The 17,796-nt window shown below is 48.0% G+C and overlaps 3 protein-coding genes across 4 annotated transcripts; all 3 read right to left on the bottom strand.

Annotated features, from left to right (window-relative positions):
- Nucleotides 1-4,040: 4,040 nt before the first annotated feature.
- Nucleotides 4,041-6,746, bottom strand: LOC136353774 (uncharacterized). Its single transcript, XM_066304996.1, has 2 exons — nt 5,862-6,746; nt 4,041-5,637 (listed from the first exon to the last, which is right to left on the bottom strand). Exons 1-2 carry the CDS (start codon nt 6,700-6,702, stop codon nt 4,184-4,186), a joined length of 2,295 nt encoding a protein of 764 aa, XP_066161093.1. The 5' UTR covers nt 6,703-6,746; the 3' UTR covers nt 4,041-4,183.
- Nucleotides 6,747-7,312: 566 nt separating this feature from the next.
- On the bottom strand, nt 7,313-9,702 carry LOC4348934 (pentatricopeptide repeat-containing protein At1g09820). Of its 2 annotated transcripts, none has more exons than XM_015758915.3 (2): nt 7,884-9,702; nt 7,313-7,720 (listed from the first exon to the last, which is right to left on the bottom strand). In XM_015758915.3, the coding sequence occupies exon 1, from the start codon at nt 9,621-9,623 to the stop codon at nt 7,887-7,889; it is 1,737 nt and encodes a 578-aa protein (XP_015614401.1). In that variant the 5' UTR covers nt 9,624-9,702; the 3' UTR covers nt 7,313-7,720; nt 7,884-7,886. The 2 variants fall into 2 exon arrangements, with proteins under 2 accessions (XP_015614401.1, XP_015614400.1); XM_015758914.3 differs by having other exon boundaries at nt 7,879-9,702.
- A 1,122-nt stretch (nt 9,703-10,824) lies between these two features.
- On the bottom strand, nt 10,825-14,249 carry LOC4348935 (uncharacterized). Its single transcript, XM_015758920.2, has 2 exons — nt 12,924-14,249; nt 10,825-11,831 (listed from the first exon to the last, which is right to left on the bottom strand). The coding sequence occupies exons 1-2, from the start codon at nt 13,857-13,859 to the stop codon at nt 11,796-11,798; spliced, it is 972 nt and encodes a 323-aa protein (XP_015614406.1). The 5' UTR covers nt 13,860-14,249; the 3' UTR covers nt 10,825-11,795.
- Between the last annotated feature and the right edge of the window lie 3,547 nt (nt 14,250-17,796).

Genomic DNA, 17,796 nt, shown 5'->3' on the forward strand with positions numbered 1-17,796 from the left:
GGGGAAACTGAAAAGTAGTGCTGGTGGGAGGAAGTAGTGCTACTGCTGCTGTTCTGTTTTTGGTGAGAAACTGAGGAGTAGTGTTGTTACTCCTATTAATTGATTTGGCTAGTATCCTAGAAGATTTGGTTGATCTGCCATGGGGGAAATTCAAGGAATTGAGCAAATACTTGAGAAATTGGCTGAAGAAGTTGAAGAAATAAGGGGAAGAATTCAGAAAGTGAAGGAGAAAACAACAGTGCTTGGCAACTTTGTTAATCTCGCACATCCTATGCAGGTACCTAACTCAACTTGGATATTAGACTCCGGAGCATCTAGACATGTTACAGGAATGTCGAGTGAGTTTACATCATATACTCCATTTCAGTCATCATTTAAAGAAACAATTCAAACTGCCGACGGAACTTTACGACATGTGAGGGGAGTGGGAACAGTCAAATGTACTCCATCAATTACATTGTCGTCAGTTTTATATGCTCCCTCTTTTCCTGTTAACCTAGTATCCGTAAGCTCGTTGGTTGATCATATGGATTGTCGAATTACTATTGACCGAGAGAATTTTCTAATTGAGGAGAGAAGAACTAGAAGAAAGCTTGGAACCGGCGTTAGGCATAATGGGTTGTGGTATCTGGATAGAAGAGGGACGGACAAAGCACTATGTAGTGCTTTGTTAGCTAGCACAAGTGAAGAGGAGGCTAAATTGATTCTAAAACATTGTCAATTGGGACATATGTCCTTTGATACTATGTCTAAGGTATTTCCTGATGAGATGAGTAAGGTGGACAAAAGCAAATTAATGTGTGATGCATGCGAGTATGGAAAACATACACGAACCACATACATAAGCAGAGGACTTCAAAGCATTTTGCCATTTGTGTTGGTTCACTCTGATGTATGGACTTCTCCTATTGCTTCGGTAAGTGGAGCAAAGTACTTTGTCACCTTTATTGATTGCCACTCACGAATGACTTGGATATATCTCATGAGACACAAGAGTGAAGTATTGAAATGTTTCAAGAATTTCTATGCTTGGGTTAGGAATCAATTAAACACTTGTGTTAAAGTTATTAGGAGCGATAATGGGGGAGAATATGTGAATGATGAATTTAGGAGTTTTCTCTCAGCAGAAGGAATAGTACATCAAACTTCTTGTGCTGACACACCTCCACAGAACGGAGTAGCTGAGAGGAAAAATCGACATATTCTGGAGGTAACTCGTTCACTCATGTATACGATGAATGTACCAAAGTTTCTATGGAGTGAGGCAGTCATGACAGCAACATATCTCATCAATCGCATGCCATCACGAATACTTGGGATGAAGACTCGATATGAAATGGTGTTTGGGAAGAATGAATTCATTATTCCTCCAAAAGTGTTTGGGTGTACTTGTTTTGTCAGAGATCATAGACCATCCGTTGGAAAATTGGATCCTCGAGCCGTCAAGTGTATTTTTATAGGTTACTCTTCTGGGCAAAAGGGATATAAATGTTGGAGTCCATCTGAGCGGCGAACTTTTGTTAGTATGGATGTTACTTTTAGAGTCTGTTCAGTTCTATGGAGAAAGAACAGATTTGAGTTCCTTGTTTGTTGATCTTGACAATCCAATTATTGATGAGGATGGACAAGAGGGGGAGAATGGCTCATCAGGTACTGAAGAAGACACACAATCAAGAAGCATGAAATTTGTGGTTGGCTCAATCCCATATCCTGTTAGTGAACCCATTCATGAGCAAAATTGGAGAAGGCCACGTGAAGAAGAAAATCTACAAGTTTATACTAGGAGGAAAACAAGGTCTTTGGAGGCGCAAACAATGGGGCAACATGAGTCTCCTATGGATGGGATGGAGCAGCAACAATCTTCAATTGTTGCTGAAGTAGGTGATAAACCATCTGATCAGTGTGATACTATACAGATTTCATCGGATACGGAAGGAGAGGAGTTTGAAACAGGGGGAGAAGAAACTAATCTTCCTATTGCTATAAGAAAGGGGGTAAGAAGCAATGCAGGTAAACCTCCACAAAGGTATGGTTTTGAAGCTCAAGGTGTGAATGATGATGAGAATAATATAGCCAATTATGTCTCTTATGCTTCTTTGTTATCCACATATAAGGCCTTTGTGACATCACTAAATTCAGTGGAAATTCCAAATGATTGGAGGGAAGCAAAGCAAGACCCAAGGTGGCATCAAGCTATGCTAGAGGAGCTAGAGGCTCTTGAAAAGAACAAAACATGGGACCTTGTACCATTCCCTAAAGGGAAGAAAGTGGTTAACTGTAAATGGGTTTATACAGTAAAGCAAAATCCTGATGAAAATGTGGAAAGATACAAGGCAAGGCTTGTGGCTAAGGGATATAGTCAAACATATGGAATTGATTATGATGAAACTTTTGCACCAGTAGCAAAGATGAGCACGGTAAGAACTCTTATCTCTTGTGCAGCTAATTTTGATTGGCCATTGCATCAGTTAGATGTCAAGAATGCATTCTTACATGGAGATCTTCAAGAGGAGGTGTATATGGAAATTCCACCTGGATTTGCTACCTCACAAACTGAAGGTAAAGTGTTGAGACTGAAAAAATCTTTATATGGCCTTAAACAATCACCAAGAGCATGGTTTGATCGCTTTAGACGTGCAATGTGTGGTATGGGTTATAAACAGTGCAATGGAGACCACACAGTTTTCTATCGCCATAATAGAGGTCTTAAAACTATTCTTGTTGTGTATGTTGATGACATGATTATCACTGGAGATGATTGCTTGGAGATATCTAGGTTGAAACAAAATCTAAGCAAGGAGTTTGAGGTCAAGGATCTGGGCCAATTAAAATATTTTTTGGGTATTGAAATTGCAAGATCTCCTAGAGGAATAGTTCTTTCACAGCGAAAGTATGTATTGGATCTGCTCAGTGATACAGGTATGCTTGGATGTCGGCCAGCTTCTACACTAATTGAACAAAATCATAAGTTATGTGCTGAATCTGGAGATCCAGTTAATAAAGAGAGATATCAAAGACTTGTGGGAAGGTTGATATATTTGTGTCACACAAGACCTGATATAACTTATGCTGTGAGTGTGGTGAGCCGATACATGCATGATCCTAGAAGTGGTCACATGGATGTTGTGTATAGAATTTTGAGATATTTGAAGGCAAGCCCAGGTAAAGGCATATGGTTCAAGAAGAATGGACACCTAGATATGGAGGGATATTGTGATGCAGATTGGGGCAGTTGTCTTGATGATAGGAGGTCAACATCAGGCTACTGTGTATTTATTGGTGGCAATTTGGTATCTTGGAGGAGCAAGAAAGAATCAGTTGTGTCTCGCTCGACTGCTGAGGCGGAATACAGGTCAATGTCGATGAGCTTGAGTGAATTGTTATGGTTGAAAAATCTTTTGGCTGAATTGAAGCTGTCGACAAGCACTTCCATGAAGTTGTGGTGTGACAACAAATCAGCCATAAATATTGCTAACAATCCAGTCCAGCATGATCGAACGAAGCATGTGGAAATAGATCGCTTCTTTATTAAAGAGAGAATGGATGAGGGAACCTTAAACTTAGGCTTTGTAAACTCTGGTGAACAAGTAGTTGATAGTTTAACGAAGGCATTAGGTGCTAGAGAGTGCACTTCTTCGTGTAGCAAGATGGGCATGATAGATATTTATCGCCCATCTTGAGGGGGGAGTGTTGAGTGTAGGCGTGTGTATTTCAGCCCAATAGGGCCCATTCCACCAATGTATATGTATAGTAGATGAGAAAGGAAATAAAGTGAAGCTTCTAGAGGAAAAATCACAAAACTACAAGTTGGATAATATAGGGATGCATATATAACACGTGACATTAGGACGGAAATGCATTAGGTATATACCTCCCAACCAAACTTAGTAGCACTACCTCTGAAAGATTTAGGGAAATCTCGAGAATATATACGAAGATGAATTTTTAATCCTACTCTACTTTCTATAAGATTAATTTGGCTTAAGAGGCAGATAAACTTTAGTTGAGTTATTTTGGGAGAGAATACTTTTTGGAACGGGAGAAAACCTTTTTAAGTGGAGTATAAGACAGACAATCCCGCCTAAACAGTATTTATTTTGCATAATAAATGAGACAAAATGGCTCCCAAATGATAAAATTAGGAGCTGCACACATCACATGTACTCCAAACTTTGTAGATTAATTAGTATTTCCCAGGGAGAGGGCAGACGAGGCTTTCTTGGCAGATAACGGGACAGAACCTGTACCTGAGTCCCTCATTGTCATGTCGAATATCAACACTGTAGATCGTCTCCAACGCCCTTGTCTTGGGGTCGTAGTAGCCCAGCGACGTGCCCGTGTTGAGCAGAATGCGGCCATCCACCGGATCAATGGCCATCGGCGAGGTCGTCTCCAACGAGTACTCCGGCGAGAGCTCGCCGATCTCTAGACGATACTCCACGGACCAAGCACCGTCGTCTTTCACCATCCACATGTCGATCGCGTCGGTGGCCGGGTCCGAGCAGGCTACGCAGAGAGCGCCATGGAGCTCAAGGAGGGTTATCCTGCTCTCGCCATGGCGATGGCAGGGTTCAATCTTTCGTTTTCGGTATTTGTTTCGAACGACCCTTTTTTGGTATTTCTTTGGGTCCCTTTCTCCGGGGGGTCCGATAGGACCGAAATTGAACCGTGGGAGACGGCATGGTGGGCCTTGGATGACCTCGAACTTGCGAGCTTCCATGTCGAACACCAGGAGCTCGCACGCCGCCGCGGCGGTGGAGCTCGGCTGCGGCCCGAATTTACGGTCCACCACCCAGTAGATTTTCCCGTTAGCATAGGCCGCCGGCACCTCCATGTCCGCGGCCCTTGGCGGAGATTCTGCAGGCTTCCATACCTCGTGGCCACCGACGAGCTGTGTCCGGCACCGCAGCTCGTAGGCCCGCGTCTCGAAGTTCCAGCAGTCGAGATGGACCGCCAAGTGCGCGCCGGTCGCCGCGTCGTAGCCGAGCGCCATGACGCCGTCGAACACTCTGTCGTCGTAGTCGTAGTCAGGAGGGCATAGCTCAACTTGGTAACCGGTGCAGGGGTTGAACAGGTAGTTCGTCCTACGGAAGGTCCCCAGGTTGAGCCCATGGCATGGCGGCGAACAGATGAACGAAGTAGAAGTACACATTCTTGGCCGGTTTCCGGAGATTATCAGGTCGTCAAGATCGGCGAATCCGGAGGCGTCGAGGTAGTCGCGAGGGGTGTCGACGACGAGCTTGATCCGGGGGTGTGTGGCGATCAGGTTGGAGTGGACGGCATGCGATCGGATGAAGCGGTTCGTGGTGACCATGGCGCGCCACTCCCTGCACACGAGGCTGAGATCCGACACCGTCCTCGCCGGCAGCAACTTGAGGACCTCCGACCAAGCCCTTGTCGCCGGCGACGAGAAGACGATCTCCTCCAAGGTGCGGCCCAAGGGCACGAGGCTCTCCTCGAATAGGCTTAGCTCTGGTGGATACTCACTCCTGAACCTGCAGGTGGCTGTGGTGGTCTCCGGTGAGAGATGAGTCTCCGCCGCCGTTGCGACGGCGTCCTCCGGATTGAGCAGAATCTCCGGCGGCGTTGCACTGGTGCCACTGCCGTTGAGGTCCACGCCGAGCACAACGCATTTATCTGTCTTGAAGATGATCTTCTTCTCGCCCCGTCAAGCATGGTGAGGGGAGCAATGCTCCACGGAGGATCCGGCCAAGCCTCCGTGTCGACGCGGCAGAGTTGCTCCCACCGCGCCGCCTCGTGATCGCCATCTCGTAGCAGCCATAACACGTAGCTGCGCATGCTACATGCCTCTCGATAGTACGAGCACAAGCAGCCATCGAGCTCCGTCAGGGTGAGCTTACTGTTCCGATCCAAGGCCATGTTCGCGACCGGCAGCGGCGGCGGTGAACCGAACGTCTCGTCGCCGACGTCCAAGGTGATGACGTCCAAGCCGTCACGGCAGAGGAAGTAGAATAATCCGTTCAAGAACACCGGCGGGTCCGTCACCATTACCTTGACGTTGTGGTCGGCCGGCGCCGGCGGCTGCTGGGCGGTAGGTCTCCAGTACGCCGGCGCGTCGAGGACGAAGACCTCACAGAATGTCGCCGCCGCCTCAGGGTCATACGGTAGACTGAACAGCCGGACGACCTTGTACTCGCCGGTGGCCGAGCAGTAGCCGAGTCCGTACGACCAGTACATGTACCCCGGTGATCGGTATTTCCCGGACAAATTTGTTCCAAGGTGACGGTTGTTCTTCAATGGATACTTGGTGTCAGGAAGAGTGAGGAGTGCATTGGTACAAGGGTTGAGCACGAAGAAGCCGCGGCCATAGGAGTGGAAGAGGAACAACAGAACGAGGCCATGGAGAGGCTTGGTGATCCGAGAAAACCCTCCGGAGAAGCCATGGCGCATGAGCTTCTTGGCCGGACCACCGTCCTGCTGCCAAGTGTAGTAGAAGTGCTTGTCGGGGAGATCGTTGTCCACCGGCAAGCCCGTGTGGAAGAAGACCTTAAGCTGGCCTGGCCTATTGGCTCGCCGGAGATGGAGCTGGACGAAAGGCGCCGACGAGAGCATGTCGCGCCATGAATGCGACACAGAGCGGAAGCGAGCCACCGGCTTGGCCGGCAGGTAGGAGAGGATACTGAAGAAGACGTCGTCGGGTAACCAAACCGAGCCAACGGCTTTCTTGTGCTCGACCGCCATTGTTGTGCTCGTGTGATGTCGTCCGGTATTTGATCAATCCTTAATAAATAGTACTAATACTTAGCCCGTGTTTGATACCTGGACGAAACAGAGGAGAAGACAACACGGAACGGGTTACAACTTTTGACGGCCGAGAGTCCAAATTAAACGTGATCAAATCCTGCACAAGTGCACCCAGCCACCCCTGTTGGGTTACTCTCGAACAAATCAGTAAGGGGCTGTTTGGTTCCCAGCCACACTTTACCATTACTTGCCAACAAAAGTTGCCACACTTTGTCTAAGGTGAGGTGATCAAATTGTTAGCCACAACTTACTAAGCCTAAGAGAATCTTGCCACACTTTTTTGAGCCATTGACACGTGGGACCCAATTTGTTGGAGGGGAATCTTGCCACAACTGTGGCTACAACCAAACACCTGTCAAATTTGCCTAATCTTAGGCGTGGCAAACTGTGGCAAAGTGTGGCTTGCAACCAAACACACCCTAAAAACAGGTTGCCCAATAACTCATCTGCTTATCTACCCAGCATATTTCAGCTCATGCTTTAAGGGATTGATATCGATTTGGATGTCTATTGCACCATGATCTGGTCCGTTGATGGGATACGTTGATGGTTTGATCAAATAAATATGCCCTATTGCATTTCAATATTTCATATAAGCTGTTTTTTTTTCGAATCATTCGTACAGAGATGTTAACTCTAATCCATTCGTAACAGGTGAGGACATTGCTATTGCTGAGATTGCAATCTCTTCTGTCATTTGTATGGGCATTAACAATAGATGGGATAAGAAATTTACACAAGAGACCGTTAACTATCTGCAGTTACTTTGGTACGTTAGTCTTACCTAGACTAGATGCTCAATTGGCCAGAATCAAGGGGCCAGGCCCATCTTCAAAAGCCATGGTGAATACTAGCTGACCATCTCCATTATGAGCACAATCAGGTACTCCAGTTTGCCAGCATTGTTTCATTTACTTCCAATTGCGAATGCTTGCTTGATGAAGGTCATAGATTCCTACAATAATCACAAAGTAAAGAATTACCAGACCAAAACTAAGAGAACCTAAAAAAGTAAGGAGCGTCATTTCTCACTTAGAAAACAATTCAACATTTCATTGTATCAATCCTATGAATAACCAAGTAGTGGAAAGCTATATTAATATGAGAGCATACCATACTTCTCAGGATGATGCTGGGTTTTCAGAAGCTTGTGAGACAGTGCACCCTCTAATATCTGGTGTATAGCCTTTTTCCATCATCCCCTCTTTTATCGTTTCATAAGTGATCCCGTTTGGAACTAGACATTTGTCCAACATCTCATTGAGTAGATCATTAGCTTCATCCATCTTCCCTATCTGGCAGAAATACTTGATGAACACATTGTACGTAACCACATTTGCCCGTTTCCGACATTTTTCCATCCTGGTTCTAATTTCATAGGCAGACTTAATGTTACCCTTATCACAGAACCCCTGTATTATGGTATTGTAGGTCAGATGGTTTGGTTCCAATCCAACTTCCGACATTTCATCCAAGAGCTTTACAGCTTTCCGTACCTCACCTTTGCAGCACAAAGCACCAATAAGCACATTGTAAGTGACGACGTCTGCTTCAATACCTTTCTCCTTCATCTCATCCAGAAGGCCAGAAGCACTCCTCCAATCCCCACTGCGGCTAAACCCTGTTATCAAGCAATTATATGTTGTGACATTGGGACTGATCCCCTTCTTTGCCATTGCCTCCTTCACCGCCATTGCATCCTCCATTTTTCCAAGACGGCGATACACATCGATCAAGATATTGTAAATAACCACATCAGGTTCCACATTCCTCTCTGTCATACCATCAATCCAATCATTGGCATCTGCCATCATTCCCTTCTTACAAAACCCTTTCAGAACACAGCCAAAGGTGATTTCATTGGGTGACAGCCCCAAATCCTCCATCTCCTCCATCAGCTTCACCCCTTCCTCCACCTTACCCTCACTGCAGAGACCTGAAATTAGCGAATTATACGTCACGACACTCGCAGCGATCCCCTGCTGCTTCATCTCCTCGAAGACTCTCACTGCGGCCGCAGTATTCGAGTTCTTGCAATACCCATTGATCAACACACCAAATGTAACTGCAGTCGGTGAGATCCCGGCTTCGACCATCTCCTTCAAAAGCATGTCGACATGGTACATGTTCCCAGCTCCACCCTTCTTGCAGTACCCATCGATGAGGCTATTGTAGGTGGCCACAGAGGGAGCCAGACCCCATGCCTTGATGTCCTTGGCGACATCGCCGGCTTTGCGGAGCTGGCCGATCCTGCAGAGGCCGGAGATGACGGTGTTGAAGGTGTAGATGTCCGGTGACACGCGCCGCCGCAGCGCGCTCCTGAACGCCTTCTCGGCGAGGTCGACCCGCTTGGCGCCGACGAGGCCGGCGAGAAGGGCGTTCACGGAGGAGGTGGAGGGGCGGTGCCGCGGGTGGCTCTCCCCGGCGAGGAGGAACGCGTCGTACGCCCTGAGGGGCTGGGATGCCCTGGCGAGGGCGAGGACGAGCATGTCGGCGATGAGCGGCGTGGATGCGGACGCGGACGCGGACGGGGAGGGGAGAGCGCGGAGGATGGATGCGGGGGAGTGGAGGCGCGCCGCGGCGAGGACGTGGAGCTCGGAGCGGAGGAGGGGGTAGAGCCCCTTGGAGGCGAGGCGGGCGAGGAGGAGCCCGTGGAGCCGGAGCGGGAGCGGCGCGCGGAAGTGGGCGCGCGACCACCGCGCGAGGGAGACGAGGTCCGGGAGGGGAGGCGGCGGCGCTGTGCGGAGGAGGAGGTGGAGGAGTCGGTGCGCGGCCGCCGCGGTCGCGGCGCCGGTGAGCGCCTGCACGAGGCCGAAGCGGCCGGCGGCGAGGTGGCCGAGCAGCGTGGCGAGCGGCATGGCGAGTTTGCGGCGCCGGCGACGCCTATTGGGGAGAGTAACATGTTCTTTTCAGGACTTGAAAAGAAACATAATTGTTGCGAATGTTAGGACATGATTACATGAATATACATTTTTCTTAAGCTGAGTGACATGTTCATATAGGTAGAAATAAGGAGTACCAACTGTTTGCAGCCCCATCCATTCTCTATGGCATCGGCTGTCCATCGAGATTTATGTTGGGAGTATGTATTCCATATGTATTTTGATTTTATGGTGGTTGTAGTGGTGGCGTGAGGTCCAATAGATGTTAGAAAATGTTTGCACAGAATCATCTGTGATGAGCATCTTGTTGTCGGTGTGGAACATTTAGGTTGTGGCTGCGGGTTCTCCTCGTAGTGGTAGTGGAGATATTGTTCGGGGATTCCAAAATGGATAGACGGTGGTGTGATTGTTTGGTTCTCATTTGCTAAGGTTTCCTAAGGTTGGTTGAATGCGTGAGAGAAACGAAGATTCCTAACTCGTAGGATTTCATCAACATATTTGTTTATTTGATATATCTGGCACATTTTTTATCTGAGGCTAGATCATCTTAATTTTGTTGCAATATCCCTGTAGATTTTATTCGAGGACTAGTGTAGTGCACTTTCAAGATTTTCGTTTCTGTGGTATCTATTAAAAATAGTCCCTTTGTAGTATCCATTAAAAATAGTCCCTTGAACAGAATTTCCCTAAACACTGCTTGTGTCCATTATCATGCCTAACATCTATAGGCTACAATGAGATGGTATGTTCCATGTTCATGAGGCACATGAATCTTGGCGAGTGGTTTAAATGGGCATACGAATCTTGATGCATGAGGGATGTGGTACATAAAGGTTGGATTGGCAACGGGTTGCACAAAATCGACTTCCTCCTACAGGTGTGTTTTAAACAGCTAGGAGGCACATATTATTTTGGCCACTCTTTTAAAACTATGATTTTCTTAGAAACTTTCACATCAGCATTGCTTGAACAACCTCTTATCGTTTGCTCTATGATTGATAAGCCGTTGAAATATAAACGAAGCAAAAAAATAATTCATAAACACAAAACGTGTCCTTAACGATTTAAAAACTAATGTTGAAGAATAAACTACAATAAAGAAAAACTTATGTAGTTTAGTCACAATATATGTAGTTTTGTGAAATTTTCTCAAATTTAAAATTCTAGTTGCGGCTGATAAGCCAACAAGCCCGTGTTCGATCATTCCATTAGAATTAAGGTATCGACGATCAACTGGTCTGGGCCGGCATGAGCCATAGGACCGCCATTTGATTATATCTCAGCTTTAATGGAGGGAAAGGGCAAAATAGATATTTCAATTGAAGGAAAATAATAATATCAAAAATATGCACACGAAAGTTCTTGTTCCAGAATTGTTTCTTCCACGAAAGAGTCATAGTCAGGCTTCAGTAGCAGTAGCACCGTTTGCACCTCTTTGCAAGGTTGTTATTTGCTTCAGCAGATTCTTGAGCACCAACATGTCCTTGTATGCTGCAACAAAGCCTTGCCTGTATGCGGCTCTTGTGATATCCGGCTTCGTTCGTTAACCTGGCTGAACCACCGTACTTAAATTCTCTACTTTTGTATGAGATATGACTTCAGGCTGCAGGATAATGTTCCTGGTAGAAGAGCTTGATCCACAAATCTCTGATGAACTCGAAGTGTGACTGGATGCCCATCCCAGTTTGAGCTGATGTTCCATCTATTACTCTCTCCGGTTCCACAAATCCTAACCAAAAGATCAACTGAGGACAGTGTTTTGCCATTCAGAGCACCCACCTGAAGACTTAGGCCCCTTCTATTTGAAGTTACTGATGGCTGAGAACTAACTGGCTATTGAGTATTGAGTTTTAAACGTTTGCACATTCTATTTCTCCCTCTCCTTTTTCCTTTTCCTTTTTTTTTTCTCTCCCTCTCTTCTTCTACTCATGTAATTTTGTAACCGTCCATTTATATCAAATGAAATGGCTATAAGGTAGAGCTGGTTCTACCTTCTTATGACAAAAAAGTGTTGACCCAAAGTTTGCACACAGAGGGTGGTGCCCCAGCAGCACCAGCTCTTCCAGACTTCCAGTCCATGTAGTAACAGAAACTCTCATGACTTCTGAGCATTTCTAGTAGGAGTCATGCGGATGAATAGTTTAGCCATCAGTGAGATTGAGAATGCTGCATAGCCAGTGCATTCTGCAAGTCAAAGTCAAAATAGTTAGGTCTAGCAATTTCAGCACTTGGAAGATAGAAATGGTGTTGACATAACGGAATTTGAACTCTGAATAATGATTGAACGTCGATCCTTGACACGTGTCATATCACACGTACATGCTAAGGAGGAACCATATCAAAATGCGCAAGCTTTGCCAAAGGCAACTACAGAAGCAACCAGTATTGGATATAAGACAAGGGAATTAGTTTAGTAGTAGCACAGCATCCTGGTCACCTTGCTTACCTATGCCATGTATCTAAATGAAGCATTTGACAAAACTAAAGCCATCATAGTGAGATTATGAATTTGCAACAAGAAATACTTCTAAAGTTATAATAGTTCGGTCCCTAAACCAATACAAGTGCCATGAACACATGAAAATGATTTTGCGTTACTGCAGTTCCCTCAGAAGCCACCCTTCAGTTCAGTGGATGAACAAAAGAAAAACCCAGCTCCAACAAGGTATTTAAATATATAGAATTACAGATAGTTTGATAAGGAGCTGGAATGACATTTTAAAAAATTCATGAATTCCAACGAACCAAAGTGGTCGTCAGTGCAAGACAAATGCAGGTCAATGCTCATGAATCATGGTTTCATGGTTTACTGAAAATAGAGGGAAGTTTCCTTCCCTTCCGTTCCTGTCAGAGAGGACAGAATACAACGACTGCCAGATCAAGAATGAACCATTGGGCACCTAAATCGTTTTTCATGTTTAAAGAAACATCAGAAAATAATATAATTAGGCGATAGAACATTATATTCACAAGTGCAGATTTATCAATGTGGTTCATTAAGAAGCTCACAAACTGAATTTCAGTAAGCAACTGCCTTTCTTCAATTCTATATCTCCATGGTTTAATGACTGTAAAATGCTAGTTCCTTATACAGCAACACACTTGAATATCAAACCATTATTTTAAAATTAGAACTGTTCCTATATATGTGACACAATATAAAGTATAAGAAAACTACAAGGCGTATAGAAAAAATAACATTAATCTTTACTTAACCTGAGTGTCATCAAATAAAAAAAATAAAATTATAGTACATAGTACAGGATCAAATAATACCTTTGTTGGCTTCCTTTGCTTGAGTTTCACCTTAACTTCAACCCCATTATCAATAATTGCACGCAGCACAACCTCAATCTTCCCTTCAATCCTATCTCCTTTCCTTGGTGTATAAATCGCATTGTGAATATCATCCTCTATTGCACGTTTTGCAAGCAATGCCCCAACCGCTGCACACGCCTTCATACCTTTCCTTGAACCGACATCAAACTTCATGTCCTTTGATATGGAGTGCGCGACTGTGACAACCCTGCTGCTCACTCGGTGCACAAAGCAAGCACGAACGGACCCCTTGGTGACATGTATGTCCAGACAGAAAGGGTGGTGGTAAGGATCCGTCATCTGGTTAAATGTTGGCACCCGATCCCTCTTTGCCTCAACCACATCCTCCTCACGCACTGTATACTTCGTTTTCAGCTTTGGGAGCTTCACAGAAGCGGATTCATCAGGATCCACCTTCTTGGATTCCTTTGGATTCTTTACATTGCCTTTTTCTCTCTTCCGCCTGTGGCGCAAGGACACATTGTTCTCCTCAAACTCCTTGGAACCCCTGTCCAACTTGTAAAACAGCTTCTTACGGTGCCTCATGTCATCTATCTCATCTTCAGAGTCATGCATTTCTCCATCCTCATGTTCTTGAAAATCATCAGGGCACCCAGTTTTCGGTGCATGGTCCATGGACAGGTCGAAGGATGCGGGCCAGAGGTCGGAGTCGACCACGTCAATTTGGAAGCGATTGCCAAGGGGGTTGGCATTTGAGCAATGGAAAGTTTGCGGCATCTGGATTTGCCCGGTGGAGTGGCGAGGCGGCGCCGAAGGCAAGGCTTTGTGTCCGCGGTCAGAAATGCCTCGGCAGAGAACGAGCATATTCGAGAGCGGCGGCGGCGGCCGAGACGCGAAGCGCCGCGCTTGGAGAAGCAGCTGTCGGAGCGACATTTCGACAAACACCCCACGGGCGAACCTTTTCTTCAGCACGGGCACCGACGGGCTCGCCGGACTCTGGCCCTCCTGGCTGGCTGGGGCGCAGGAAGAGAGGAGGCGAGCCGCGCCCGAGGACGACGTGCTGTTGGCCGGTGAACCGCGACGGCGGCAGCCTTGACGCGTGAAGCCTTGCCTGCCTCGCCGCTCGAGTAGTGGTGCCTCTCCGACCGCGCGTGGAAGGCGGCCACGCCTCCGCGGGCCAGACGGCGAGGGCGACTGCCCCGGCTAGCCGCAGTGAGTCGATGGCGCGATCCAAACCTCGGCGGCGCAAGGAAGCCGCGGCGCCCCGGCGTACGTCGGCGGCAGGCCGGCAGAGGGGAGCAGGGGAGACGGAGTGGCGGTGTTGGGCCTGATCGAGACGAGATGGCTCTGTTGTAGTAGCAGTTGGGCTGACCCATACCAAAAATAAATAAGTCCATTTTGCCTCCCTCATCTCTTTCCGTTGATTGAATCGCCTCCCTTAACCGCAAAACCGGGTATAATACCTCCCTTATCTATCAAAACCGGTGCAAATTAACTCCTATGGTGGTTTAGAAAGCGTTTCTAAAGGTGGGGCCCACATGTCAGTGAGATAGGAAAATATACAGTGGGCCCCACATGTCAGGTCTTTCTCCTTCCCCACGACCCTACCTCTCCCTCCTCCTCTCTTATGTCGTCCCTCTCCGCCGACCCCGTGGCTGCGGCTATGCACGCAGGGATTCCATCGGCATCGATGTCAGTGGCAGGGTCGGCGTCCAAGACAGGCGTCTTCGTGCGGTCGTTCGTCCAAGAGCCGTCAAGTTTCGGGGAGGAGGACGCGAAGCCGAGCAAGCACGATGCAAGGGAGGGAACGACAGGTAGGATGATGACCAGCGGAGGAGGAGAAGCTCGTAAGCGCCCGAGCGAGCAAGAGGTAGGAGAGGGACTGACGGGCGGAAGGATGGCCGGCTGCGGAGGAGAAGCTCGTTGGCGGCCGTGCAAGCACAAGGCAGGGGAGGGACCGACGGGCGGGACCGCGGGAGGATGGTTGGCTGCGGAGGAGAAGCTCGTCGGCGGCCGCGCGAGAACGAGGCAGGGCGAGTCAGCGATGGTGACGAGTCGGACCCTGGGAGGGCGACGATGGCGGTTACTATGATGCCGCAGGCCACCAATGGTGGAGCACATAGAGGAAGATGGTGACAATGCCAATCCAGGAGTGAAGCAAGTAGAGGTTGGGGATGTCAGCCTCGGTGTGGTACTTGCACACAGCATAGATGCTGAGGCCGCCGAGGGCGAGGGCGAGGGCGACGGCGTGCAGCAGCATGTGCCCAGGTGCGTCTTCTTCCTGGCATCCCTGTTGATGCTGCTTATCATTGGGAGGGAGCGCCGGAGCGGTAGGAGAGAATGGCCTAATGGTGAGGTCCCGGAGCGCGAGCCTCGAAGAGGGACGGGGGCGGCGAGCCGGCGACGAGGAAGCGTGCCCCAGTGGTGGCTGCGTGGCGCGCGCCTAGCCTTAGTCACAGGATCGGCAGGAAGGGGATGAAAGAGAGAGAGGGAGAGAAGAGGGGGAGGGAGAGGTGGGGGAAGGAGAAAGACCTGACATGTGGGGCCCACTATATATTTTTCCTATCTCACTGACATGTGGGCCCCATCTGTAGAAACCGCTTTCTAAACCACCATAGGAGTTAATTTGCACTGGTTTTGATAGATAAGGGAGGTATTATACATGGTTTTGCGGTTAAAGGAGGTGATTGGCAAGAGATGAGGGAGGCAAAATGGACTTATTCGTACCAAAAATAACCGCAATTCATTTTTTGGAAAAAGTACACCAAAGGTCTCTCAACCGGTCATTGAGTTACAAAATCATCCCCTAACCGTAAAACCGGTGACATCTCTCAACTTACAAAACCGTTCACTTTAGGTTCTTCGGTGGTTTTGACCCCAATTTTATCCGACGTGATGGCTGAGTCAGCGTGGGCCCCATATGTCAGGTGTCCACGTCAGCACCTTCTCGAGGTCAGCTGGTCAGGGTGTCCGCCGACGCTCTCTTCGTCCCCGTCCCCGTTCTCGTCCGCTGGCCGCACGCTCCCGCTCCTCCTCTTCCTCGCGGCTCGCGGCCTCGCCTTCCTCTACCCATTCGTGCCCATCTCCTGCGTGGTCGAGCTATGTCTCGACCGCTCCCGCGTCAACCCGCTGAGGTTGAGAACTGAGAAGGGAGGAGTGGGGGCGACACAGCAGCTCGGTGTGCACCATGGGTGGAGGCTGTGACGGCTGCTCCATATCTGCGTGCAGGTGACGTGACATAGGCGCTCCTCCTCTTCCTCGCGGCTCGCGGCCTCGCCTTCCTCTACCCATTCGTGCCCATCTCTTACGTGGTCGAGCTCTATCTCGACCGCTCCTGCGTCAACTCGCTGAGGTTGAGAACTGAGAAGGGAGGAGTGGGGGCGACACAGCAGCTCGGTGTGCACCATGGGTGGAGGCTGTGACGGCTGCTCCATGTCTGCGTGCAGGTGACGTGACATAGGCACTCCTTTCCCTAGGGGCGGAGCTATGTATAGCTAGCTAGGGGGATGTCCAGGAACCCGGTTATAGCTATAGTTTATCTTTTTTCACCATATATATACCCCCATCAGTTTAAAGTTAGACATACGTATCAAGTTAAATTTGATTCAGACAAGAGTAAAACAAGCGAGTGGAACCCCTCATTTTGTTCCGCCCCTGGCTTTCCCCGACGCGGTTGCTTGCACGGATCCGCGACGTGTACGTGGCCTGCATGCTCGCGGTGTCGAGGACGGCGTCGGCCATGGTGTTGCCCGACGCGCGGGCCGGGAGCAGCTGTGGCTAGGCGTGTGCCGCGCCGGAAGCATCTCTCGGCGAAGAAAACTCCGAACCCCTCTCCTCCCCCGAAAATACGACGGAAGAAAAAGTCCACATCGCGGGTCGGACTCGCACATCAAAACTCCGATCCCTCCCTGCCCCCGCTTGAGAAAACCGAAAAAAGGCCGATCATGTCAGAACTAACCGTGAGTTCGTCTGAATTCTCATCGCAACTCATGCAGACGTCTTGAAGGTGCTCTCTCGCTAAAAAAAAAAGGAGAAATGGTTGAGTCGATTTGTAGTTTGGTTGCAGCCTTGAATTGAAGGGGAGATTGTCTGAATTTCTGCATTGCCAAAAAGTTCGACACATTACTGCAACAGCTCAAAGGAATGGAATGCAGAGGCTCGACTGAGCATTCGATCGATATATTTCTGAGCACAGAGGTGAAATGTTCTTATGTGTGTGGCTCTGATTACAGAACAGGCTGGAATTGTTGAGGCTTTGTAATTATGTCGAAGGTATAGTATAATAGTCTGCGCTGGAGGAGACAGGCACTAATCACTTTTAACCTTCATCTCAAGATTGTCGAGAAACTTTATCTTCTCTGCTCGTTGCACGCTCAATGAGGTTCAGTTAATCAGTTACGTTCATCATCGTTACTGAACTCTCTCGCAAAAATAAACAATAAAAAATAGAAAAGGAAGAAAAATGTATGCACCGTCCAATTTGACGTAAAAGATTAATCTCTAATCCCTCAATATAGGAAATACAGTACAGGAAAAAAAAAGGCATCCACACGCTGACACGCAGTCTCAATGTCCGTCGTTGCAGGTAGATTCAGTACGCGTACCAACCAAAGCTTCGTCGAGATAATGCATGCTCCAGTAATTAAATCACGGACGAACAATCGAACAGGCAGTATCTGGTCAGCCCTGTTGAGTTCTCTGAGTTGCCAAGAAACTCTCGGATATATACGCCCTCTGCCATTGCTAGGGAGATTAAAACTCTCGGATCGCTTGAAAATCGAAAAAATACGAAATCCCGCCCGATCGAATCGTGAATTCTCATCAGCCATATAACTCTCTTTGTATAAGCACGTACGTAATCAGAACTTGG

Source organism: Oryza sativa, chromosome 10 (assembly GCF_034140825.1).
Source record: "Oryza sativa Japonica Group chromosome 10, ASM3414082v1".
Lineage (NCBI taxonomy): Eukaryota > Viridiplantae > Streptophyta > Magnoliopsida > Poales > Poaceae > Oryza > Oryza sativa.